At 46.9% G+C, this 13,675-nt stretch overlaps 1 protein-coding gene across 1 annotated transcript; it reads left to right on the top strand.

Annotated features, from left to right (window-relative positions):
• Positions 1-3,071: 3,071 nt before the first annotated feature.
• Positions 3,072-13,594, top strand: habp2 (hyaluronan binding protein 2). Its single transcript, XM_036523535.1, has 13 exons — positions 3,072-3,187; positions 3,592-3,625; positions 5,165-5,257; positions 5,861-5,968; positions 6,069-6,185; positions 6,914-7,030; positions 7,916-8,084; positions 8,552-8,658; positions 10,854-11,112; positions 11,495-11,637; positions 11,855-11,989; positions 12,453-12,595; positions 13,043-13,594. Exons 1-13 carry the CDS (start codon positions 3,116-3,118, stop codon positions 13,202-13,204), a joined length of 1,659 nt encoding a protein of 552 aa, XP_036379428.1. The 5' UTR covers positions 3,072-3,115; the 3' UTR covers positions 13,205-13,594.
• The last annotated feature ends 81 nt before the right edge of the window (positions 13,595-13,675 follow it).

Raw genomic sequence — 13,675 nt, 5'->3', positions numbered from 1 at the left:
AAGCTGTACATACTGGAAGCACTTTATTAAAGTGATGACTCTCAAAACTTTTATTTGACATTTATTATTAAGTATAAACTACCTGACACACTGTTTGCAAGTAACTTGCTTCTCACTGTCATCCTGATGGTGTGATCATATTTACACTGGGATTCCACACTGCCGTAGCAGCTGAAAGGAGTGAAACAGCAGTGATTGAGTGTCATTCAGAGTGGTGATTCATCCCATGAAAGAGTGTGTGTGTGTGTGTGTGTATGCTGTGCCTGCATGCATGGTTATAAACTGACACCCCTGATTACTGTAGTGGTGTGGTGCTGGCACACATGTTTTCTAAATGTTTTGATCAAGGCTGTATCAAGTTGAAACTGTCACCCACCTGTTCACTGTTTGCTGTGTTAGACATACAAATTATTTCCAGAGGTCACCCACTGTTGCTGCACTCTTACCAAGCCTACACTTGATTTGTGTTCAAAGTCTGCCGTAAAAACAAACAACCAGACCAGGTAAGCTTGAGTAGGTAAACATGATCTATGATTTTTATTTTACTTACTGCAATTTCTGTGTTGAGGGGTAGTTGTCCTTTCTTTGCACAAGACAAATTGAACGTTTGGCCTCTCTTTATTTGACTAACATACAGATGTGTGAATGCCCTGCTGGCTAAATGGTACGATAAGCCTTCTGAAGGATACTGCTTCATAGTTCAGTAAATCGTAAAGTATTGATGTTGTTTGAGCAAAGTGACAGGGTACGTCTGCTAATTACACTAAATATACAGGGCCACATGTATCAGCGGTGCGTACGCACTAAAATCGTGCTGAGCACTTTCCTACACGTCAAAACGGTATTTATGAAAAGCTACGTCCCGGGAAAACATGCGTACCTCTGCGCATGGTCTGGAGCAGGCGTACGCAGAAAATTTGTAATTTGCAGATTGGCGACACCAAGAGGAACTAACGATGATGCAAGTAAACGGGTCTTGGGTCAATCATTGATGAGTGTTATCAATCAATGGTTACCAGGTCCCGGCGCCAGGATGAAGTGACTGAGGGGGCAGTTAAAAATGGCGAGGGGGCAAATCTTTTGTATAGTAAAACAGTAGATTATCATCATTCTATGCCTATTTCTGCATTTTTTTCATCCTGCGGGTGGCAATATAGTGGCGTTTTGACTAGATGCGAACAATTCCCTGCCTTACCTTTTCCATGTGTTTGTGCGTCATGGCCATAATATTAAATAGGAATATTTGGGGCAGATTGCCAGGTCACCACCTAAAATTGGTCTGGTGGTAGGTTTAATGAAATTCGTTGATTTAACCATACAGTAGCCTCTGAAAGGCTAAGTAACAACAACACAAGACTACTGTTTCAAAATCAAATAATACATTTATTTCACAGCAGTGGTGAAGCCATTATTAAATGAGAGGCCAAAAAACGAATAAGCGCACACAGGACCAGTGTGTCGCACCCGGCGCCAAGAGTTGTATTTTCTGCCCCCCAGCCCCCAGTTTAAGTTTTATGTACCCTATAGAAAAATAGCACAAACAACAAAAATATTGGAAACGTTGGAATACTCGTTGGAAACGACACAGGGAAGTGAAGTTTCAGTCAACGAGAGAGAGGGAGAGCGAGAGAGCTGCATGGCTTGAGCAGAAAGACAGACAAAACGATCTGATCATATTTTTTTAAGTTAATGATCCTGACACTGTTGGCTATTATTTTGTTGATTTTAGCAGTCATCTCTCAATGGTTAGAATCGTTCATAAATTCTAATATTTTGCGTCTTGTAGACCTACGTTCCGAGTGCTCCGATTCCCTAAATGGCGCGAAGACACTCAATATCTGCATTTCACTCAGATTACCTGGGATCTTTAATATGCTAATTCACGAATTAAAGGCGTATCTCGGTCCATATAAGAACAATTGTGGGAGTGGACGTTAAGAGCGTTCATGTGCACACAATCTCACGCTGATTTGATTTATGATCAGATTTATGAAGACAGGCGTATGTGGTGTTTGATAACTCTGACAAAAAGCCTCCGTATACAAATCGTGGGATTGTACGTATACATGGTCCTACGGCAAATTGTACACAAAGTTTGATACATATGACCCACAGCTTCATATAATTTCAGGCAGTATTAGATTTAACCTTATCACAAGCAGAAGCTCCAAGCGATAAACACCTGGCTGCATTGAGGAGAATGACCTGAGACAGTGATAGGTTAATTACCTGATACTCCACTCAATACATCACAGTCATTTAGCAGAAGCTCTTGTCCAGAACGTTTTATATAGGTTACAGTTTTTACATATTATCCATTTATACAGCTGGATATTGATTGAGGCAATTGTGGATTGGTACAGCAGCAGTGCTCTACTGAGGAGTCAATCCACCAACCTTTCAGTTACAAGCCCAATTCCTTACCACTATGCATACTGTGGCCCACTCAGCCACATGGTGCACAAATTTAAATGGTCATCACCCAGCAGACGCTCTCAGTCAAAGTGACCCACATGTCCGTCATGGGGCGACCCTACAACAGCCTACAGCCGCAGCTGATGTGCGTAACCGGGGAGAGCGGGCGGATTCTCTTGACGGTAATGAGGGAGAATCTGCAGGGTCAGGCCATTGAAGTGGCGACGCCAAAATCGCTGGCGGAAAAGAAGGGGACCACAGTGGAGCCGTGTGCGACATGAAAACGTTGGTTGCGAGGACCGAGCTAACTATGCTAGCTGTTACAGCCTGCCAAACCCAAATAATACCTGCGGTTTCAGCGTTTGATTACAAAACAGAAACGTTTATACATTGACAAGTGTATAATAAATTATAAATAATCTATGTGCCAAAATGATCAAAGCGAGAACCATAGGCAAGGGACGCTCAAGAGTGACCCACCTTTGACCCGGCTCGTGCTATCCAAACTCTCTCGAAGGTAGCTGACTCCGTATGGCTACCGTCTGACATTAAGAAAACACTACGATGATTGGATGATTCGTGGATGTAAAAATCAATGGATAGAGATAATTATTGACAGACCGAAACTTCTGGAATTTGATCCCTGCTGCCCTAGCTTAGCGATATAGTCCTGTTTTGGCTCCCGCGACGGACGCGCAAAATGGTTGGAAAGCTGGTGGTCTTGCTCGGCCTGTGCGCGTTCCTTGCGCCGGCCTCTGCTGGGAGTTCGTCGGTACGTACAGTATGCGCCGTTTCTGCATAAATTGTCCAGTGGGACAGCAGCTCTAGTTCCAGAGACTGAATTTGAACTCCGAATCCGACGAACTAATTTTCCCAAAGAACAGTTGCCACATCATGCGTTTTTTTCTGATATGGTTCTTTGCATCTATAGTCCTGTTGTGACATTAACACATTTGGACAGGTTAATGCAACTATGTGAGGTTGCAAATAAAATAAGGATAATAAGCATACTTTTTTATGCTATTGAAGTAAATATGTCCTTTGTAAAACTAAACTGTATTATTGCTTAAGCAGAATATGTAGTGAGATATAAATCAACTGTCCTCTTCTACATATGACCTGCTTCGTACCACATTAAAGTTTTTCTCACGGGGAATAATTATAATGTCCGTGTAGGAGTTGTTGGATGTCCTTGGTGTGCTCGTGGATGGTGAGTACATCTACCTTTTCACCAGTGGCGGCGGGTGAGCTGGAAACAGAGGAAGCACGAACACTACCTTTAAATCTATCATTACTTTCAATCTGTTCCCCTTTATGATTAACAATAAAACAAATAATTCACAGAATAATCGACACCAATCGCGTAATTAGAATAAATGATTATGCTCGCGAAACACCGTAGATTTCCTGTAGTTTGTGTGCTTGCGAAATCTACAGTGTGAGATTGTTTAACAAGGATGGCATTTATCGATTTAAATTATGTTAAATGCTCATGACACATCACAGCTTTTGTGAGGTCTGTGTTCTAAACATTATTGTTCATTGCACTCAACCTAACCTAAAAGTTTATTCTCAGTAATTTAAATCGATTTAACTAAATTTAGCTCCGTGTTGTAATTTGAATTTTGTGACACAAGAAAGCTATAATGTGAAACATTTAAGAGAAAGCTTTGGGGTTACTTGCCACTTAATTATTCAAATTGCCATCCTTGTTAATTAAACAATCTCATGCTGTAGCTTTTGCAAAATAGCACACAAATTTCCGACAATCTGCGGTGTTACGCGAGCATAATCATTTATTCTAATTACGCGATTGGTGTCGATTATTCTGTGAATTATTTGTTTTATTGCTAATCATAAAGGGGAACCGGTTGAAAGTAACGATAGATTTAAAGGTAGTGGTCGGGCTTCCCCTGCTCCCAGCTCACCCGCCGCCACTGCTTTTCACATAGTGCCATTGTTTCAATTTATAATCTTGAATTTTCATAAGAGTTTTACATATATTTAACATGATCAATACAAAAATCAGACTGGCAAATTTACGAAACAAATTCTTGGTCTTTGTCTTTTGAATATCTTAAAATGTGGAGTTATTTTCAACTGTCGCAGAGTAATCGCGCTTGACAGGCGTCCATCTCTGCCTTTGTTAAACTGTGTAATCTGCGGAGTTTTGCTGGACTGATTCATGCCCCATGCAAGTCGTCAAAGGAATGGTAGCTGTTTTTGGAACGCTTCGACACTACAGTCTCTTAGTGAACTCTGGGAGGCTGTAAATGGTGGGATTCGCCTTGTTGGAAAAAAAGAGAGAAACCCTCCGTCCTCTGACGCCGCTTCTGTAACCGGTGGGCTCTTGCGTTGTGTTGTATGACTCGCCGCGCGTCTCACGCAGGCTGTGTGGCTGCTGTAACCTGTTAACATGGGCGCCGAAATGAAAATCAAGACGTTTACATTTACATTTATTCTAACTGTAACCTTTTACATAGGTTACAGTTCTTTACAATGTCATCCATTTATACAGCTGGATATTTACTGAGGCAAGTGTGGGTTAACACTGCTACACTGCCGCCCCGTTCCGCAACCGTCACGCAAACGCAACGCAACTGGTATCAAATACTGTCGCTAACAATCCAAGTAGTATCTGAGTTGTAAAAAGGAAAAGTGTAAAAAGTGACTACACTACAAACAGGTGGGAAGTGGACATTTCCCGCACTTTCTGTTATTTCTTCTTTTCGCTCTTCTGTTCATACAGCGTTGTATGAGTATTTTGACGAGGGAACAGAAATGCCAACAGAGGGGGAACCTGAAGACTACGACTGGCTGTACGAGTTCCTGGAGACAGAGGGTAGGAGTAATTACGACCACATTTTGACAATATCTACAAATGAATACGTAAGTACTTTTACGATAAACAATATACACTATAGGGATCAAATCTGCAGCATCGGGGGGTTACTTTAGCGTGAAATGTCGAGCGAGCATAAATAACATTGGGGTACCTGTAATTCAGTCACAGTTGACAGCCGCAGACTTTCTCTGCTATTGCTTTTATTTTTGTTCTCGCTCAACGTTTTAGATATTTCTGTATTTCTGTAATATTTTAATGCTTAGAAAGTTATGCAGGCTTTTTTCTGCATTGACTACAAGACCTAAGTTTCCTAGCACATTGATTTTCACTAAGAATAAATTAAGATTTGTTTTAGGACGCTTTTGCTCTGAATAAAGCAGCATCCCCTTTCCTGAGATCGGGCTTTTTGAAAACCTTTTTTGATCTAAATCCCGGTATTTACTGCCATATTGCGTTCTGACGGCATTGCTCTTAATCAGTCACACCCACGTTCTGCTGTAACCCCATCTAGTGGTTCCTCTTTCTCACACAGTTTTCCCATTTCTCTGTGTAACTGATTCAAAGCCGGGTCCTTTTCCAGCTTCTTTCTTTCTCTTTCAGATGAGTGTGATCCAAACCCGTGCCTGAACAACGGCAAGTGTGAAGTCAAAGGAGACAGCTTTAAGTGCACCTGCCCTGAGCCCTTCACGGGCAAGAAATGTCAGAAAGGTATGAGACTGTGCAGGCATGACAGCTGATGCAAGCCTGATCTGAGATCAGTGTATAGCCTGTATGTTGTCCTTGACTGAGGTGCTGTTTGCCTTTTCAGTGCGTAACTACTGCAAGAGAGTGAACTGCGGCCGTGGTGAGTGCGTCATCACCTCAGTGGCGCCTTACTACGAGTGCAAGTGCAAAGCGCCCTTCCAGCCCCCCACATGCAGGAAAGGTGCGTGCAGCAGACGCCGCCTCCAAAGCCCGGAGGAGGGCTATGCCAGGCCACTGCAGGCTGGAGAAATTTTTTTTTTATCGCCTTAATGTTTATAAAATTAAATTGCTTTGCATTTTTTATGGAGGACAGCAGTGTGGTTTAGTGGTAAGGAGCAGCAGTGTGGTGTACCGGTAAGGAGCAGCAGTGAGGTGTAGCAGTAAGGAGGAGCAATGTGATGTAGTGGTAAGGAGCAGTAGTGTGATGTAGCGTTAAGGAACAAGGCAGCAGTGTGGTGTAGCGGTAAGGAGCAGCATTGAGGTGTAGCGGTAAGGGGAAGCAGTTTGGTGTAGTGGTAAGGAGCAGCAGTGTGGTGTAGCGGTAAGGAGCAGCAGTGTGGTGTAGCGGTAAGGAGCAGCAGTGTGATGTAGTGATAAGGAGCAGGGCAGCAGTGTAGTGTAGTGGTCAGGAGCAGCAGTGAATTGTAGCGGTAAGGAGCAGCAGTGTGGTGTAGTGGTAAGGAGCACCAGTGTAGAGTCTGACAAGAAAATGTAAATGTAAAACTGATATTGATAAAGGCATTGTCTAAATGAACTAATCTTCTAATAATGTACTTGCTTTATTAGTACGTCCATATGAATGCTTGTGTGGAGCTCACAGTAATGTGAATAGGGACGGAGGCATGTAAACATTGTCCAGCAGAGGGCGCTATTGTCCCTACTTGATGCTATGTGTGTGTGTCCCCTCAGGGGCGGCCTGTAAAGAGAACCCCTGTCTGAACGGTGGCACCTGCATCAAAGGACGCACCAGGTCTAGATTCACCTGCGTCTGCCCCACAAACTACACCGGGAAGTTCTGCCAAGTCGGTAAATGAGTTCTCGTTTCACTCTGAGAACACCGTGAGTACACGCATGCCTCTCAGCCTAAGCGGGTATTCCTCGTCCAGCTCTGCAGACCTTCACACTCACACACACACACACACACACACACACACACATACACACACACACAAACACACACGCACGTCTTCTGCTGTGCAGGGGCATAATTTGACAAGCACTGCAATTAACATTAAATATGTTAAGGATCTGCAGTGCTGGTTCCCTCCCATGGTGGCTGAGTCCCAGAGAAACACTCCTCATGCAGCAGTGTGTACGTGACAGTGCTCAAGCATCATATGATCAGGCCACCTTAAAGCAAACGGCTGTGCGGCTCTCAGCAAATGTGACATGTGGCATTATCAGAAGCTCAGGTCTGTAACTCTATCATGTCACACACACGGTCATGTTTAGCAACATACCATACATTAGTATTATTATACGAACATTTTCATATCAAAGAACTGAATTGTGTGCAAAAATGATTCAGAACTCAGAAAAGTAATTTCAGTCCTAGTGAACCAGGTGTCACTGACTCTGATTATACATGGTGTGATTTTGGGATTTTTCTCAGTATATTCTGTCTGTGATTAAATAGATTTGGCCATCCACTTTCACAGGCTCAGATGCACTGAGTGGGAAAGCTCTGTGTGAGCACACAGTGAAATAAAGTCCCAAGAGAAAGATCGTCCTGTTGGCTATGTGTTGGGTGTGTGTGGGTGTGTCGGTGTTCCAGTGCGGCAGTGGATCGGCATGTCCGTGTGCGGGTGTGTTGGTGTGTCGTCCTGTGTGCTGGTGTGTCGTCCTGTGTGTTGGTGTGTCGTCCTGTGTGCTCGGAGGGTGTCTGCTGAGAGTCCCGCTCTCGCCCCGCAGGACCGGATGACTGCTTCAAGGGCGATGGCTCATATGACGGTTTCGTGAGTGAGACAGAGGATGGGGTCGAATGCCTGCCCTGGAACTCCCACCTGCTGCTGGAGAAGCTGGACGAGGACATCTCTATGTCCCAGGATGAAGCGACCCTCCGTGAGCACAACTACTGCAGGTCAGAGACCCCTCAGCGCCCCCCTCTGCGCCCCCCTCAGCGCCCCCCTCTGCGCCCCCCCTCTTTTTCTCCCTCTCAGCAGAGACTCAGTGTGTAAGAACATAGATCATGTTCAAAGAGTCCAGAGTGATAAAGGTGGTTGAAATCATGTATTTTTAAGAATGATTAATGATGTTTTATGAAAAAAATACAACCAGTGAAATTCAAAGTGGTCTTACACTTCAAACACTGCAGTCAGAAAGGTGTCCTTATTATAACAGGAGCTGAGGTATGCTGAGGATGAGGTGTGGTAGTGTGTTAGAACAGGAAGCCATGAAACGATGATGTAAATGTTTATATTCAAATTTACAAAATACATCAATATCTCAGTGCAGACTTTTAGCTGGTCATGTGCCCTGGGTTAGCCTGCGATGTGAAGCTGATGAATGAGTCCTATCTGTAAATCCAGGCCCTGCTTCTCTCTGCAGAAACCCGGACAAGGACGTCAGGCCCTGGTGTTTTGTCAAATTGAAAGGCAAACTGAACTGGAACCACTGCAATGTGACACAGTGTCCTGGATCAGATGACATAACAGGTACAGTTATGCTGTCAGTATGCTGCAGCTGCCCTGAATCACACAGTGCAGCTGCAGACACACAGCAACCCTGAATCACACAGTGCAGCTGCAGACACACAGCAACCCTGAATCACACAGGGCTGCAGACACACAGTAACCCTGAATCACACAGGGCTGCAGACACACAGTAACCCTGAATCACACAGTGCAGCTGCAGACACAGTAACGCTGAATCACACAGGGCTGCAGACACACAGTAACCCTGAATCAGACAGGGCTGCAGACACACAGTAACCCTGAATCACACAGTGCAGCTGCAGACACAGTAACCCTGAAATCACACAGGGCTGCAGACACACGGTAACCCTGAATCACACAGTGCGGCTACAGAGATACAGTAACCCTGAATCACACAGTGCAACTGCAGACACACATTAACCCTGAATCACACAGTGCAGCTGCAGACACACAGTAACCCTGAATCACACAGGGCTGCAGACACACAGTAACCCTGAATCAGACAGGGCTGCAGACACACAGTAACCCTGAATCAGACAGGGCTGCAGACACACAGTAACCCTGAATCAAACAGTGCAGCTGCAGACACAGTAACCCTGAATCACACAGGGCTGCAGACACACAGCAACCCTGAATCACACAGTGCGGCTACAGAGATACAGTAACCCTGAATCACACAGTGCAGCTGCAGACACAGTAACCCTGAATCACACAGGGCTGCAGACACACAGTAACCCTGAATCACACAGTGCGGCTACAGAGATACAGTTACCCTGAATCACACAGTGTAACTGGAGAGATGCACTAACCCTGAATCACACAGTGCGGCTACAGACACACAGTAACCCTGAATCAGACAGGGCTGCAGACACAAAGTAACCCTGAATCAGACAGGGCTGCAGACACACAGTAACCCTGAATCACACAGGGCTGCAGACACACAGTAACCCTGAATCACACAGGGCTGCAGACACACAGTAACCCTGAATCAGACAGGGCTGCAGACACACAGTAACCCTGAATCAGACAGGGCTGCAGACACACAGTAACCCTGAATCAAACAGTGCAGCTGCAGACACAGTAACCCTGAATCACACAGGGCTGCAGACACACAGTAACCCTGAATCACACAGTGCGGCTACAGAGATACAGTTACCCTGAATCACACAGTGTAACTGGAGAGATGCACTAACCCTGAATCACACAGTGCGGCTACAGACACACAGTAACCCTGAATCAGACAGGGCTGCAGACACAAAGTAACCCTGAATCAGACAGGGCTGCAGACACACAGTAACCCTGAATCACACAGGGCTGCAGACACACAGTAACCCTGAATCACACAGGGCTGCAGACACACAGTAACCCTGAATCACACAGTGCAGCTGCAGACACAGTAACGCTGAATCACACAGGGCTGCAGACACACAGTAACCCTGAATCAGACAGGGCTGCAGACACACAGTAACCCTGAATCACACAGTGCAGCTGCAGACACAGTAACCCTGAATCACACAGGGCTGCAGACACACAGTAACCCTGAATCACACAGTGCAGCTGCAGACACAGTAACCCTGAATCACACAGGGCTGCAGACACACAGTAACCCTGAATCAGACAGTGCGGCTACAGACACACAGTAACCCTGAATCACACAGTGCAGCTACAGATATACAGTAACCCTGAATCAGACAGTGCGGCTACAGACACACAGTAACCCTGAATCACACAGTGCAGCTGCAGAGATGCACTAACCCTGAATCACATACAGTAACCCAATCACAGTTAAAATGTGCACAAAAATAGCATTATCATGTCAGACACAATTAAATACAAAACAATCAGTTGCTGGTGGGTGATGCTCTCTAAAATGGCTTCTTGTTAGTTGTGAAAAACTGTCAAGCCCATTTTCACTTTATAATTGTAATTCCGCTCTAATCATATCTTGCTGACGTCAGTTCAAGGCAGGTGAGCAGAAACACCATGAATTGCTCTGTTTTCTTCTCAAATTCCTTAGAATGTGGTCACAGCTGAGCATTTGCATGGTACGGCATACAAGTCCAGCAAGCTAAGACCTTGCCTTGCGTATGTGGCCGTTGTATATGACCGTTTCCCTGTTTATGACTGCACGTGTGACCTGTGCACGCGACCGCACGTACCCTCACACTGTCATGTTGGCGCTGTGTTTGGGGCAGTCCCCCCTCCCCCGACGGACGATCCGTCGGACCCGGCAAGTCCGACCGATGCGGTGACCACAGAGTTCACCACCTGCGGCATGCCTGAGCCCAGCGAGGTGGTGGCCAGGATCTACGGTGGCAGGAAGTCCATCCCTGGGGCGCACCCCTGGCAGGTCTCCTTGCAGACGCGGCCCAACGGTTCCAACGAGGAGTTCGAACACATGTGCGGAGCCGCCCTGATCCACCCTTGCTGGGCTCTGACCGCAGCCCACTGTATGTGAGTGTAGCCACCTTACCGCACTGTGACCGTAATGTGACCATACTGTCATCATGGCTTCCAAATGTGTATATATGTTACAGACTGTATGATGACCGTAGCTCACTGTGAGGATACTCTCCTGACTGTACTGTGACCGCAGCTGCATGTGAGGATAGTCTCCTGACCGTACTGTGACCGCAGCTGCATGTGAGGATAGTCTCCTGACCGTACTGTGACCACAGCTTACTGCATGTGAGGATCCTCTCCTGACTGTACTGTGGCCACAGCTTACTGCGTGTGAGAATACTCTCCTGACTGTACTGTGGCCAAAGCTTACTGCGTGTGAGAATACTCTCCTGACCGTATCATCGCCGTGCATCACTGTGCTTCTCCTGAGCAGTAGCCCTCATGAATCCTGGAGGGTGCTTCTGGGCAGTGTGAATTTGCACAGAGATGAGTGGACGAGACAGGCAGTGGACGTGGAGGAAGCCATAGTTCATGAAAACTACACCGAGACATCAGAGGCCCTCTATAACGACATTGGTGAGTCGTTACTTTTGACTCTGATCACCACTTTGGCCTCCAGGCTGTAAACGTACCTAAAGATTTGCCCTGTCAGGTGAATGGGTTTCGCTCCATTGTGAGTATCATATTAAACGCAGATCCACACCTTTGGGGCGGTTTATGTTTGGCAGGGGATAAGGAATTGGGGAAAAGCGGTTTTGGGTGAGTGTGTCGTCCTCTCCCCCCCTGGGTGCAGCCCTGTTGAAGCTGAAACCGGTTGACGGCCGCTGTGCCCGGGAGACGCGTTTCGTGAAGACGGTGTGCCTGCCCGAGGAGCCTTTCACCGACGGGACTCAGTGCAGCATCTCTGGATGGGGCGCTACTCCAGATAGTATGAGCCACCCCGTCTCTCCCAGCAGCGTCCCGCCCCGAAACACAGCATCACCAGACAGACAGTACTCTCTATCACACACACAACGCCCCAGACCGCTCTAACACTCAAACACACAAACACACACACACACAGCATCACCCTAATACACACACAGCATCACCCTAATACACACACAGCATTACAATACTCTCTTCTACACACAGACAGACTGGGGGGAGGAGCACAACAGAGAGCAGAGAGTATGAAATTCCTTGTTTTCCCTAAAGGATGTGAGAGTGTGTAGGGGCATGTGCTATGCCAGCGCAGGTGTGGAGCAGGAGTGTGAGAGAGAGGGGACCCCAGGCCCCGGTGCTGCATGTGGCAGGGCCGTCCCTCACTCCCCTGCTCTGTCTGTGTGTGTGTGTGTGTGTGTGTGTGTGTGTCGGCCGGTCCCTCACTCCCTCTGTGTGCTGTTTTGTAGGCAGTTTCTCCAAGCAGCTGCTGGATGCACAAGTCCTGCTGATCCCTCAGTGGCGCTGTGCCTACAACTCCTCCTATGGAAACAAACTGGACCAGAGCATGCTCTGCGCCGGCCGCCTGCGAGGAGGGGTGGACTCCTGCCAGGTGCGTGCGTGCATGCGTGTGCGTGTGTGTGTATGAGTGTGTGTCTGTTTGGTATATCTGTGTATCTGATTGATGCCTGTGTGTGTGTGTGTGTGTGTGTGTGTGTGTGTGTGTGTGTGTGTGTGTGTGATTCTCCTGACAGATACGGAACACATTGATTATGTTATCGGTCCCACTGAGGCCTTACCCGGGGCGTTCGCTCAAAGACCAAACTCAGTGTCGTAACAAGGACAAAAACCTGCAACATTCTGGGTGCAAACACACTTCCCTCACCACTGTGGTCTCGGACAGTGGAACAGAGTGAGAGAGCAGTGAGCTGGAGCGAGTGTGGTATAGTGGGCCTGTAAGCTGCAGAGTGGATGATAAGCAGTGTGAGCTGCTCTGGGTGCGAGAACCAGCTGAGCTAATGTGAGATGGTGAAGGTGTTTCCCTGTGCCGTCTCTGCAGGGGGACTCCGGGGGCCCGCTGGTGTGTGAGAAGGACGGGAAGCACTTTGTGTATGGGGTGGTGAGCTGGGGGGACCGCTGTGGGGTGAAGAACAAACCCGGAATCTACGCCCGCGTCACTGAGTTCACCGACTGGATCAAGGCTAACATACAGGCCGCTTAGCGTTGGGAAACACGCCGCTGCTGTGTGTCTGTGTGTGTGTGTGTGTGTGTGCATGCACGCATGTGTGTGTCTGCATGTGTGAGTGGTTTTTTAAACTGGGCTTCCACCTACGTGTCCAGTACAGAACCCAGTCAGTCAACTGTCAGGGAGTGAGTGAAAGAGAGAATGAGTGCTTTAATAGAGAGTCTTTATTTCTAGAGATTACAGTCTTCCTCTCATTAGTGCACAAGTGCATTCTCAGTGCTGAACCTGTCAGTCGTATTCTCAATGATCTCTTTTTCAGTGTCATTATGTGGCCGTTGCCATTGGCAGTCCAAAAACAGACTGCTGATCACACGTTAGAGCCCAGAAACGCATGTTAAGCAGGGAGAAAATAAATCTCTACCTGAACCTGTCTGGTCTGGTTCTGTTCTGCCACTTTCCTTAGTCCTGCTGCTGTCTCAGCCCCTGCCTCCAACACCCAGACCCACT

Source organism: Megalops cyprinoides, chromosome 1, assembly GCF_013368585.1.
Source record: "Megalops cyprinoides isolate fMegCyp1 chromosome 1, fMegCyp1.pri, whole genome shotgun sequence".
Classification (NCBI taxonomy): Eukaryota; Metazoa; Chordata; class Actinopteri; order Elopiformes; family Megalopidae; genus Megalops; species Megalops cyprinoides.
This window is presented reverse-complemented; position numbering and strand designations above follow the sequence as displayed.

What these genes read in the sequence shown, in the direction of transcription:
- habp2 (XM_036523535.1), top strand. Translation starts at nt 3,116, where the DNA reads ATGGTTGGAAAGCTGGTGGTCTTGCTCGGCCTGTGCGCGTTCCTTGCG. An exon ending in CGAGTTCCTGGAGACAGAGG is followed by an intron (nt 5,258 to 5,860) that starts GTAGGAGTAATT and finishes TTTCTCTTTCAG; the next exon opens with ATGAGTGTGATCCAAACCCG. An exon ending in GGGCAAGAAATGTCAGAAAG is followed by an intron (nt 5,969 to 6,068) that starts GTATGAGACTGT and finishes TTGCCTTTTCAG; the next exon opens with TGCGTAACTACTGCAAGAGA.